A 13,010-nucleotide genomic window follows, 5' to 3' on the forward strand; every position below is an offset into this window, starting at 1 on the left:
ATCTTTTTGTGAACTGAAATAGGTATCGAGTATATACATTTTCAACGTATGTGCACCATCTCCACTCCGTCGGGAGATCACTCTACCACTGCCCCCAATACTGGGATGGCAGTCAGCACATAATATAAAACCTCTATTCATGAGAGCATTCTTTTTGTGAACTGAAATAGGTATCGAGTATATACATTTTCAACGTATGTGCACCATCTCCACTCCATCGGGAGGTCACTCTACCACTGCCCCCAATACTGGGATGGCAGTCAGCACATAATATAAAACCTCTATTCATGAGAGCATTCTTTTTGTGAACTGAAATAGGTATCGAGTATATACATTTTCAACGTATGTGCACCATCTCCACTCCGTCGGGAGGTCACTCTACCACTGCCCCCAATACTGGGATGGCAGTCAGCACATAATATAAGACCACTATTTATTGAGAGCATTCTTTTTGTGAACTGAAATAGGTATCGAGTATATACATTTTCAACGTATGTGCACCATCTCCACTCCGTCGGGAGATCACTCTACCACTGCCCCCAATACTGGGATGGCAGTCAGCACATAATATAAAACCTCTATTCATGAGAGCATTCTTTTTGTGAACTGAAATAGGTATCGAGTATATACATTTTCAACGTATGTGCACCATCTCCACTCCATCGGGAGGTCACTCTACCACTGCCCCCAATACTGGGATGGCAGTCAGCACATAATATAAAACCTCTATTCATGAGAGCATTCTTTTTGTGAACTGAAATAGGTATCGAGTATATACATTTTCAACGTATGTGCACCATCTCCACTCCATCGGGAGGTCACTCTACCACTGCCCCCAATACTGGGATGGCAGTCAGCACATAATATAAAACCTCTATTCATGAGAGCATTCTTTTTGTGAACTGAAATAGGTATCGAGTATATACATTTTCAACGTATGTGCACCATCTCCACTCCATCGGGAGGTCACTCTACCACTGCCCCCAATACTGGGATGGCAGTCAGCACATAATATAAAACCTCTATTCATGAGAGCATTCTTTTTGTGAACTGAAATAGGTATCGAGTATATACATTTTCAACGTATGTGCACCATCTCCACTCCATCGGGAGGTCACTCTACCACTGCCCCCAACACTGGGATGGCAGTCAGCACATAATATAAAACCTCTATTCATGAGAGCATTCTTTTTGTGAACTGAAATAGGTATCGAGTATATACATTTTCAACGTATGTGCACCATCTCCACTCCGTCGGGAGATCACTCTACCACTGCCCCCAATACTGGGATGGCAGTCAGCACATAATATAAAACCTCTATTCATGAGAGCATTCTTTTTGTGAACTGAAATAGGTATCGAGTATATACATTTTCAACGTATGTGCACCATCTCCACTCCATCGGGAGGTCACTCTACCACTGCCCCCAATACTGGGATGGCAGTCAGCACATAATATAAGACCTCTATTCATGAGAGCATTCTTTTTGTGAACTGAAATAGGTATCGAGTATATACATTTTCAACGTATGTGCACCATCTCCATTCCATCGGGAGGTCACTCTACCACTGCCCCCACATCTGGGATGGCAGCTAGTCAGCACTGAAATAGGTATAAATAAAAGCATATATTCTACAAATACAGGATTGCAACTCCTTTCTATGAAAGCTCAATATCCTAAGGTGTGCCATTCATATGCTCCACTTGCTCTATGGAATCATATGAAATCATAAGTGGCCTATATACATACAGGAATAGCAGCCAGCATGCATCATGCAGGCTCATTCAATTCTATTTGAAGGAGAAGCAGTGGCTCAACTAGTGGTCTCATAGCCGGGAAGGTCCTGTGTTCAAAACCAAGGGAAATTTGGTAAGGCATTAGTTAATACTCACTACCACAAGAGGACTTAAAGCCGTTAGTCTCCTGAGAACTTAAATTGAAGGACACACATGCTTTCTCAGCAGTAAGGTACAATTAAACAAACCATCTTAATTCAACAGAGAATGTCTGCCACTCACTTACAGGACCATTACTTTACTATCCTTATTTTTTAGGAATAGCAGTGAGATATTGCAATGAGGCTTTAATGGCAACATGTGAGAACATGCAGGTACATGTTTAACCACTGTAGGCAAACATATTTCCAACTCTCTGTGGCTGCTCATCTCTTCTTCAAAGAATACATGCATTTGCAATAAGCATGCACCATTTAACTCTTTTAGATTGGCATTTCTGAGCTGCCCTATAACAGGCATAGCAACAAATAAGTAACGTTCCTCTCACCAGGGTTTTTACTTAGTTATCTAAAAAACTGCAACATGCTAATCTAAATTAGCTTCACATCTACAAGAATACATTTATAATACAAATTATATATCAAATTAGAAGCTTTAGCAATTAAACAATGCAGTTGTAGTTTTGCCAAAACTCTACCATAATATTGAAAGAGTGGAAATCATTTGATTAATAAGTTTTCTCTATCACACTCTTATAAACAATTAAAATACATAAACCACCTTTTTACCAATATCAGATATCATTTACATAGAAATCACATACGCACAGTCTAAGTGAATCATCTTCTACTACCATCAAGTTTCCACCAGATTCATTCACCGGTCATTCTTTAAATTATAAAAAATTGAGGGAATCAGGAGACCCAGATATTTATGATGAGACTCCAATGTGTCTCCATCTCTAAACAAAGAACTGACAGGGACATGAAGTACATATACACATGTCCATTTGTCTTAATAGTACAAATGAACATTGTGATGAATTTGCATTAATTTGATTATCTCTTATAAGTACTTGGGGGAAAAATGTGAAAACAAGGAAGAGTTTCAGACTGAACTTTTCCAAAAGAGAAAATTCATATCTTTTGTCTTTCTTTGTTTTCTACATTCCTTTGTCAACTGCAGCAAAAGAAAACAAAAATGACAGCAGTTATATATATCAACAACTTTCTCTTTGGGGTAACAATTTTTTCAATCCAATTATACATTATGTTAATCCACTTCATATCAACCAAAAACCCAAGTACCGGTATCTAAATGCAATGAAGTTTGCTTTTCTCCTCCCATGCAGGCACAGGTGAGGCCAAAATCCTAATAATATTAATAACATTATATTATGTAAGCTATGACTGCATGAATATCTGGGACCATGTTTCTTCGGGTACATGACAAGACCGCATGCTAGCCATTTTTAATCATGGTATTCTGAACATGGAGTCAAAGCTTCTTCATTAGACACGAGAGGCTTAGGAAGGGACATACTACCATCATCATACTCAAATACAAAATTGTCCTTTGCTGAATCTGGTGACCCTGGGACATGATTTGGATGGTACCATGCATCGTGACCACCACCTTGGGCTTCATCACTACACAAAGCCCCTGGTAATGATGTTTCGGTGTTGGAGACATCGGTTGGTAGGGATGCAGCAGGTTGATCGCCAGGATTACTAGCCCCTTGGAGAAGATCACTGACAGGTGCTGGTGTAGCAATGGCAGGGGCTGGTGTAGCAATGGCACAGGCTGGTGTAGCACCGGCAGGGGCTGGTGTAGCATTTGCAGGAGCTGGCGTAGCACCGGCAGGGACTGGCGTAGCACCGGCTGGAGCTGACGTAGCACCGGCAGGGGCTGGCGTTGCACCGGCAGGGGCTGGCGTAGCACCGGCAGGGGCTGGCGTAGCACCGGCAGGGGCTGGCGTAGCACCGGCAGGGGCTGGCGTTGCATTTGCAGGGGCTGGTGTAGGGATAAGTGGTCCAGATTCCTCAGGTGATTTACTGGGTAATACATGTCCATTAGCTAAATTTATGAAGAATGAATGAAGAAAATGAAACAAATGTCAGTAAGTTAAAAAAATATTAATTCATAAGCAGGTTTATGGATTATAGTAAGTACACTTTCTGAATACACCCATTTAGATATCTGGAATCTTACACTACATGTGGCATATCGGGTAACTTTAAAGAATTGTCTTTGGTTTCCCAGTGTAAGTGTGCATGAACATGAATGGGTGCACTAGCTAGACCATGGCTCTAGAACCAATGAAAACAACAAACAATCTTTGGTAATCGAGTCATATTCAATTCATTGGACAACAATATAATAAAAAATTCTATCCAAATACCAAATTCTCCTGATTCTGCATGAATTACAACCATGTAATCTTGTTATTTATAATCTATGTCAGGGGACTATATTGCCTACAAGTTTTCAAACTTCCTTTTAAGACTCCTGAATTTCTTCATGATTTCCAGAAATGTAAGATTATGATTGTTTCATGTTACTTTTGTTTATATATTATGTTCAGGTTTTATGATTGAAATAAATGATGATGAATTGAATTGAATTCATTACCGTAATTGAAAGAAAAAAAAATATTTTGGGCCCTTTTGGGGCATTTACCTTTGATTATTTCATCCTAAAATATGATCAATTTATTTTGTGACAGCTACACCTGTTCCCAATTTGTAGAGCAAATAGACCCCTTATTATATAGCCACACATTACAGTAGATATTGCCTACTAGGCAACCATTTATAATAGGATTAACTGAATCAGAAACATCTAAAGACCAACTGGTGTTCCGACTCATTCTCATAGGATATTTAGGTTTAGGTATAAGGATGTTTTAGATTAGGTTAAAGGTTTTGAAGTGGTTGGTTCAGGGTTAAATTTAGAAATATTTTTTAGTGTATGATTTTGATCGCAGAGCATTCGTTGCCTTAGTATATCTGTCTGACAACCAACATATTGGTGGTTTTATGCAGAAATTGCTGTAAGATCACTTCTTTTGCAATATCAGTTAGAAGGAAATCTCAAAATATGTTAAAATTATCTGTTGAAACCAATGTTTAAGAAAGATAATGTGGTATGTAACTCTGAAAATAAACAAGACCTGTATATATGAAGTGCTAGATACATGTAGGATGCCCAAAGTTTTTTCTGATATTTCCAATAACCTCAATTAAATTATGGCAAAAAATATATTTTGCATTAAAAATGGTTGTTTTAATAAGAATGTTAATCTACATCTGCACAGTTCAACTTAATAAATAATAATCAATAATGATTGAGCATCCCATTTGGCTTTTCATATACAAGTCGTTCGTAAAGTCATGCATAACTTTACGAACAGCTTTATGAAACACCCCCCTGCAGTTTATTTGATGACTATGACAAAAAGATCTCTCTGTAACAATCTATAGAAAGCTTAAATAAAACTTACGTCTTCGTGCTTTCCATTTCTTGTAAGCGATAAAGGCCAGTAATATGACGCATATTACTATCACAGTAACAATAGCTATTATTCCGGGCACTGAGAACTTTTTGATAGGTGTACCTTCTTCTGAAATTAAAATAAAGATATGAAATCAGCATGAATATAGATAGTCTTATAAATATGAGATAAATGTTACATATTCATCAACAAAAACAAAATCATGCTCCTGACTGCACCATTCTGATCATTTCTATGAAATATATCCTTCCTATCTACTGAAGATCAATGAATTCTGGCATTAAAAAGAATACAATTAAAAACTGATTATATGTTTTTTTGACTTGCTCACACATTTGATATAAGCAATTCAACCTATTGTATTTTTTCTCTCTAACATATCCATCCTGCAAACAATAAAAAGTAGTGATTAATTTCTTTGATAATATATTTTTCTTTTACAATTTCAGATCTTATTGGATCTTAACAGTTCATTGTGCACAGAATAGAAAATGATTTGTTTAAAGTGCATAAATGCATGTATAGTTATATATATATATATGGTACATCAAATGTGAAACCGCACGGTTCAAGTATGGAAAAGATTTTTTCAGGAGGCATATAGTGAAAGAAAACAAAAAGAAAGAGCTTAATTGCTAGTTGGATAGACCTACCATCAAAGTTATTAGAAGTGTTGTGTGCCTGTGATGACAAAGGTGGTGGAGTTGTATAAATTACAGGTGCGGTTGACTCAGGCAATGGAACCGATGAAGGTAGTGTGGGTGCTGATTGATTGGGTGAGGCAGTGCTGGGCTTTATAATGGGAGGTTGCGGACAGTCAGCGTGGGATGGGTCATGCTTACATTCAAAGCATATGTTCGGAGATAAGTAATACTCTCTGAAAGATTCATAAAGGAAAATGATTAACACTAAAGTGTGAAAATCTAAAATCTTAGAAATGTTCTATGGAATGGTGGTGGTTATTTTACTTGACTGCTAAGAAAGCATAAATGCTTGTAAGTAAGCAACCAGGCGGCAGACGGCTTTAGGTCCTCTCAGAGGGACCTGGTAATGAGGATTAATGCCCTACCAAAGGGCACTAGCAGATCGCCTTGGTTTCGAACCCGGGTCACCGGATTACGAGACCACTGCTCTACCGACTGAGCTATCGTGCATCCGATAAATTGAGTCCGTCTTATCAAATTAATCTGAAATAAGATAATGATTCTTTACTCATTCTATGCTAACATTTAAAAGAATGGAATAAACTCAACTAATGATGGGAGTAGACTATAGGCTGGCCGGGTAGCAGTTATCTTGGTGGTCTCATGGTCTGGTCAACTTTACTTTTTCTTTTCTGCTGCATGGTTTCTGGAACAATAGAGCCTTGTTCAGATATAAACTGCTACGTTTCTTTTTTTAATAATATTGACGTTGGAGCACAGGAGTATTGTAGCAACTCTACATATTTTTTTTACAGACACATTTTTTCTCAAGCCTCTCCTGGAACTGGGTAGTATTCTTCCCAAATGTCATCCATTACACGGACAACAAGATCTTCTGTGACTGCACATCTATATCGTGTTGCCACCCACAGGTCTCGTACAGAGCTTCATCAATGTGCTTATATACCAAGTGCATCCGGTCATGGAACTCTGATCATGGGCCTGAAATTTGAAAATCACCCTGACCAATATTTTGCTCATGGGGAGGGGGGGGGGGGGGGAGGTAGGGTAGGGAGCATTAAAATATTTTTTTTCTTTTTTACCCTCAGAATTTTGAAAATTGCGCCGACTGATATTTCGTTTATTGGGGGGGTGGGAAGCATATATTTTATTTTGGGGTCAACATGGGTGAGGGAGTGAATGCTCCATTTTTTTGTCAACCCCCAGTCTCACCCCCCCCCCCCCCCTTGAGCAAAAAATGTATAATTATTTTTTTTTGCCAGGGGGGGGGGAGGGAGGGCTTATTTACATTTTTTGTTTAAAAAAGGTAATATTAATGTTATCTTTTTGGGGCGCTGGGTCTGAAAGTTGAAAATCACACCAACCAATATTTCGCTCAGTGGGGCGAGGGGGGGGGGGGTAGGGAGCACTAAAATATTTTTTTCCTTTTTGCCCCACCCCCCATTTTTGTTTCAACACCCAGTCCCCCCCCCCTTTGAGCAAAAATGTATAAAACAGTTATTTTTAATTTTTTTTTGCCGGGGGGGGGGGGGGGGGGGGGGGGGGGGGGGGGGGGGGGGGGGTTTATTTACATTTTTTGTTTATAAAAGGTAATATTAATGTTATCTTTTGTGGCCGTCGGCCTGAAATTTCGCGCAGTGGGGTGAGGGGGTAGGGAGCACTAAAATTTTTTTTTTTTTTTGCTCCCGGAATTGTGAAAATCACGACGACCGATGATGTGTTTAGTGTTGGGGGGGGGGGGGAATGAACGCTCCTCTTTTTTTTTTAACACCCACTTGAGCAAAAATTATATTTAAAAAATTCCCCCTTTTTTTTTTGCCAGGGGGCGGGCGGCCATTTTCATTTTTTGTTTAAAAATGGTTATATTAATGTTATCTTTTTGGGGGACCGATATTTCGCTCAATGCAGGGGGGGGGGGGGGGGAGTAACAGGGCACTTAGCATGACCGTGCACTCATGGTTGGCTGCCATGTTTCTTTATATGATGTTGTTATCTAGTATGTACGCTCCTTAATTATGCCATAAAGATCTTTATACAACATTAGTGTTTGGTTCAGGGGTTAATAAAGAAATATGTGTAGTATTCAATTTTGACCCTCCTTAGGCTAAATGATGATTCTTTACACAACATTTCTTTCATGAGTTTTGTATAAATTTTCTATTGTTTTGAACAGGCTATTAATTACCCAGGTGGACATGGACCGCATTCTGCATCCTGTGTAGTTGTACAGTTCTGAAGGTACTCGACACCCGGATAACATGTCACACAGCGGCGGCATACAAGGCCTGTATAGCCTTCCCCCATCTGAAAAAAACGTTCTGCACATGGTGTACAGGTTGTTTTAGTTCCTGAACCATAGCCGCATTGCTGTGGGAAAAAAAATGCATTCAGAAAGTATGATTAAATCTTTAATACACTAAAACTCTCTCTAGAAAATAGATGCAGTAGAAAGTACCGATAGGATCAAAGGCTTGCCCAGATATGCTACGGTGAACAGCCGCAAAAAAGCCACCGCTTTTTAAAAATGTGTAAATGAATGGCAACTGAATGCAACAAAGGACTATATAATATAAGATAGAAAAATGTAAAAGGTATTACAATTCATGTCATAATACAAAAATTAAAACGCTGCGGTTTTGCCTCATTATATCTGAATGAGCCTTAAAAATCATCAACTATACTGCCTCTAATATATGTTTGCATATTTGCACATATGTTTGTAATATTGGTTGCAATTAAACAATTGCTGTTTTTATACAACACATCTGCCTCTAATAAGCCAAATTCTGAATGATATGAATGCTAACCATAATTCACAAATCATCATCCCTCTGAAATAATAATGACATGTTTGTTTCTACTTGACCACAACCAATACTAACAATGAATAAAAGGATTAATGATTATACAAACAAAACCGTTAATGATATGATGGAATAAAATAGGAATTACCATAACAAGTAAAAGTGCTTGAACTTACTTCGTTGGGGGAATGTTCTGTGCCCTGGGGACAGAACGTACAGTTCTCACAAGTAAGATTTGGGTTTACGAACTGATTCCATAAACATGAATCTCCAGGGTCCTTGGTCTCTGCAGTCTGCTCAACCTGTCAAAACACAACATTCAAATTATTCAAAAGATAGGATTCATGTCTGGTCATAAACAAGTACTCTGAGCACAAAGTTGTCTTTGCAGTTTGCACACAATGGTAATACCAGGGGCAGGGGGGCAATATCTTATACTCTCATATTTTCAGAATTCTCAGCACCGATCTAAGTTAACCCCTTTCTGTTCCATTACATTCATAGATAATTATGAGTTTGGGGTTTTAATCATGTCATTGTAAATTTGTTTAAACTATGGAAACAAAGTTTTTAATGTATGTACACATTTCTATTTTAGAAAGATATATGAAATAACTATTTTTAGGCTGACCAAACATACATTTGCTACATCGTTCAGAATATGACCAGAAGTCATGTATTATGTTCATTGAATTTGAACATTTAACAAAACAAGTTAGTTCAAAGAAAAACAAATTCTATAAATGTTGACTGAACATATTAAAAGAAAAGTCAACAAGTCATCTACAGAAAATACAGAAGAGGACATCTTGAGAAGAAAAAAAAACTATATTATCCTAAATTACTAAATTGTAATCACTGTAATTGTAATCACTTAAAGGGGAAGTCCACCCTGATATCAAGTTGGTTTTAATAGAAGCAGAAAAATGAGAGAAACAGGTCAGTGAAAGTTTGAGAAAACACCTATTAAAAATAAGAAAGTTAAGAATTTTTGATAAATCAAACATGCAACGCTGTGACATATCTTGTGAGCTTCCTTCCCATTTGCCCTCAAGGTACTAAAATACTTCGAAAATTGATATTCAATCAGCTTTAAAGCTTTACAGCTTTACAAGCTTGCTTTCATGTAGGTCCCATCATATTTCTCTCAGTTAAATCAGTACTCCATATTGATCACTTATCTTTGTTATTTATTATGTATTATTGAGAAAAAAAACAATTTGTACTTTATTCAAAATGTATATGTAACATGAGAAATATGAAAATAAATGAAATGAAATACCGGTAAATGAAATGAAATCATACATTCACCCTAAATTCATTATACAACCCTGTATGAAACAAATCTATACCGTCATCAATAACTAAGAAAATGAAAGTTTATGAAATTTTCTGAACAGAGCAAGTTGGAGAGGAGCTCACAAGATTTATCACAAAGTTGCCAACTAGTGTTTCCATGATGACAACTTTTAAAATTCATAACTTTCCTATTTTCGATCGGATATTACTCAAACTTTCTCTAATTGTTTCTTTTGTTAATCTGCTTTTTATTAAAACCAACTTAATATTCTGGTGGACTTATAATCCTCTCTTTTGCTCCTATACAACATGAGCTTACTTGCATTCTAAGGAGTATACATTCGCAAATTAATGAAGAAATACCTGTGAAATATTTCTAGGTGGAACAGGAGAGCTACAGGCGGCGGGCACCATGAATACAAGACTGGCAGCGGTGACAATAAATGTCACCGAAATTCTAATATATTTAAGCATATTACGTTCTGAAAGTGAAAAAGAGAAATTTATAGAAAAGAAAATATTAACACCTGCAATTTAACTTATCTGGTTTCTAAAATTACTTAGGCAGACTTTCTCTCACACCATATTCATGGCTTGAATGTAGAAGCAAAATATCAAATTAGGTCCCTGTTGAACAAAACTTACCATTGATGGTAGCTTTGCCATCAATGTTAACTATTACCTTGGAAACCTTGATTTTGATTGGTTGTTGAGCCCTGTTACCATGGTTATTGCCATTGATAAAGGGCAAGTTTCATGCAATATGGGCCCAGGTCAGATGATAAATTTGCCTTTGAAGCTTTGATTGAAAAAAGGATCAGAGATGGTATTTTGAATTTTATCTCAGTGGCAGTCAGTGCGATAAAACATCCTTAAGATTTTTTGATTTAAATTTGGTATGCTGCGAATCATTTTAGCAAGATTTTATCTCATCTAAGACACGCCTTTTTTATGTAGTCCAGAATCTATCAGAATACTAATTTTGAGATTTATTTAAATTTCATTTCAGCGTTGCCATTGATGGCAAAGGGCAAGTTCCATACAATATGGCCCATGCAGGGTCAGATGATAAATTTGCCTTTGAAGCTTTGATTGAAAAAAGGATCAGAGATGGTATTTTGAATTTTATCTCAGTGCAATAAAATATCCTTAGGATTTTTTTATTTAATTTGGTATGCTGCGAATCATTGTAGCGAGATTTTATCTCATCTAATTAGACACGCCTTTTTATGTTGTCCAGAATCTATCAGAATACTAATTTTGAGATTTATTTAAATTTCATTTCAGTGTTGCCATTGATGGCAAAGGGCAAGTTCCATACAATATGGGCCCATGCAGGGTCAGATGATAAATTTGCCTTTGAAGCTTTGATTGAAAAAAGGATCAGAGATGGTATTTTGAATTTTATCTCAGTGCAATAAAATATCCTTAGGATTTTTTTATTTAAATTTGGTATGCTGCGAATCATTGTAGCGAGATTTTATCTCATCTAATTAGACACGCCTTTTTATGTTGTCCAGAATCTATCAGAATACTAATTTTGGGATTTATTTAAATTTCATTTCAGTGTTGCCATTGATGGCAAAGGGCAAGTTCCATACAATATGGGCCCATGCAGGGTCAGATGATAAATTTGCCTTTGAAGCTTTGATTGAAAAAAGGATCAGAGATGGTATTTTGAATTTTATCTCAGTGGCAGTCAGTGCGATATTAGACACACCTTTTTATTTAGTCCAGAATCTATCAGAATAGATCTAGACCCCCTCTACTGATTTTTATTTTATTGATAAAATAAAATAAAAAGATAAAATATGACTAAAATCTCAGAATACCATCCCGGCTTGGCAATCAAATCTACATACATTAGCCTGGTAAGATTCACCTGCTTCAGCAGATGCAGAATCAAGTGATATTTACAACATTTAATTGTCATATAACCCTGGGTAATCCCAGACTCCAGAGGCCAGAAGATCACTGACAAGTGACAGCCAATGAGATGAAAACAAAACAATCATTAGAAAGAAAAAAAGTTGCGCAAGATCCTCAAGACAAGGATCAAGACCCATGGCCCACACGTAAAGATCAACAAAAACAAATTATAACTGAATTAGGATGTTAAAAATGTCAGTCTAACTGTGTGAGTGACTTGTGAGCCCGGCCCTAAAAAAATTGTTTTGATGAGACGTCACTCTGAATGAGTCTGACATCACTGAAATCGAACTGTCAAACTCAAACTCAAAGTCATAGAATTATTTATTAATTAATTATTGTTGTTACGTACGTACGTAGCTTACCTTGGTATACATCAAAGAGGAAATACTGGACCCTGCTTGTATATTCAAGAATTGCCCAGCTATCGTCAATTATTGTTGAACTTGGAGGCAGCTACGGTAGGTCTGCCAGTTTGATCTGCTTTGATTTGTATATTCAAGAATTGCCCAGCTATCGTCAATTATTGTTGAACTTGGAGGCAGCTACGGTAGGTCTGACGTCTGCTAGTTTGATCTGCTTTGATCTGCTTTGATCTTACGGGGATACCCCATTACACCTTCCGGTACACAGGTCATGTCATCGAATGGATCGAATGTTCAAGAAGATTGCACATAATTGCACAATCCGGGAACGTTTTACTTGCACCATGTTAATAGCATTGCACCCTGCACCTGGCTCTCGTAAGCACACACACACTCAACAGTCTGAAAGAATCTTCAACTGTGAAGGAGGTAGACTTAACCCAAAGAAGAAGAAGAAGAAGAAGAAGAAGAGAATTGAACGTAAACGCGCGCGTGATGATCCTACATACGTCATCCAGCCATGCTTAGGGAAGTCCCCAAATTTAGTCTAAATTTCAGACTTAGCACAACATTTGTGAGCTCAACGAAAAGTACTCTTTCCTATTGTATGATGATATTGGGGATATAACGATGATAATAATTTATAAAAATCAATGATATAATCGTAATAACAATAATAATAATTACAATAGTTAT

The 13,010-nt window shown here is 37.2% G+C and overlaps 1 protein-coding gene across 1 annotated transcript; it reads right to left on the reverse strand.

The window, feature by feature from the left end:
• Positions 1-3,209: 3,209 nt before the first annotated feature.
• LOC100892493 (nascent polypeptide-associated complex subunit alpha, muscle-specific form) lies at positions 3,210-12,574 on the reverse strand. The gene is made up of 6 exons (XM_030980238.1): positions 12,317-12,574; positions 10,384-10,507; positions 8,898-9,023; positions 8,103-8,284; positions 5,906-6,129; positions 3,210-3,814 (listed from the first exon to the last, which is right to left on the reverse strand). The coding sequence occupies exons 2-6, from the start codon at positions 10,492-10,494 to the stop codon at positions 3,210-3,212; spliced, it is 1,248 nt and encodes a 415-aa protein (XP_030836098.1). The 5' UTR covers positions 10,495-10,507; positions 12,317-12,574.
• Positions 12,575-13,010: the final 436 nt, after the last annotated feature.

Source organism: Strongylocentrotus purpuratus, unplaced genomic scaffold (assembly GCF_000002235.5).
Source record: "Strongylocentrotus purpuratus isolate Spur 01 unplaced genomic scaffold, Spur_5.0 spur5_scaffold_11, whole genome shotgun sequence".
In the NCBI taxonomy this organism is placed as follows: domain Eukaryota; kingdom Metazoa; phylum Echinodermata; class Echinoidea; order Camarodonta; family Strongylocentrotidae; genus Strongylocentrotus; species Strongylocentrotus purpuratus.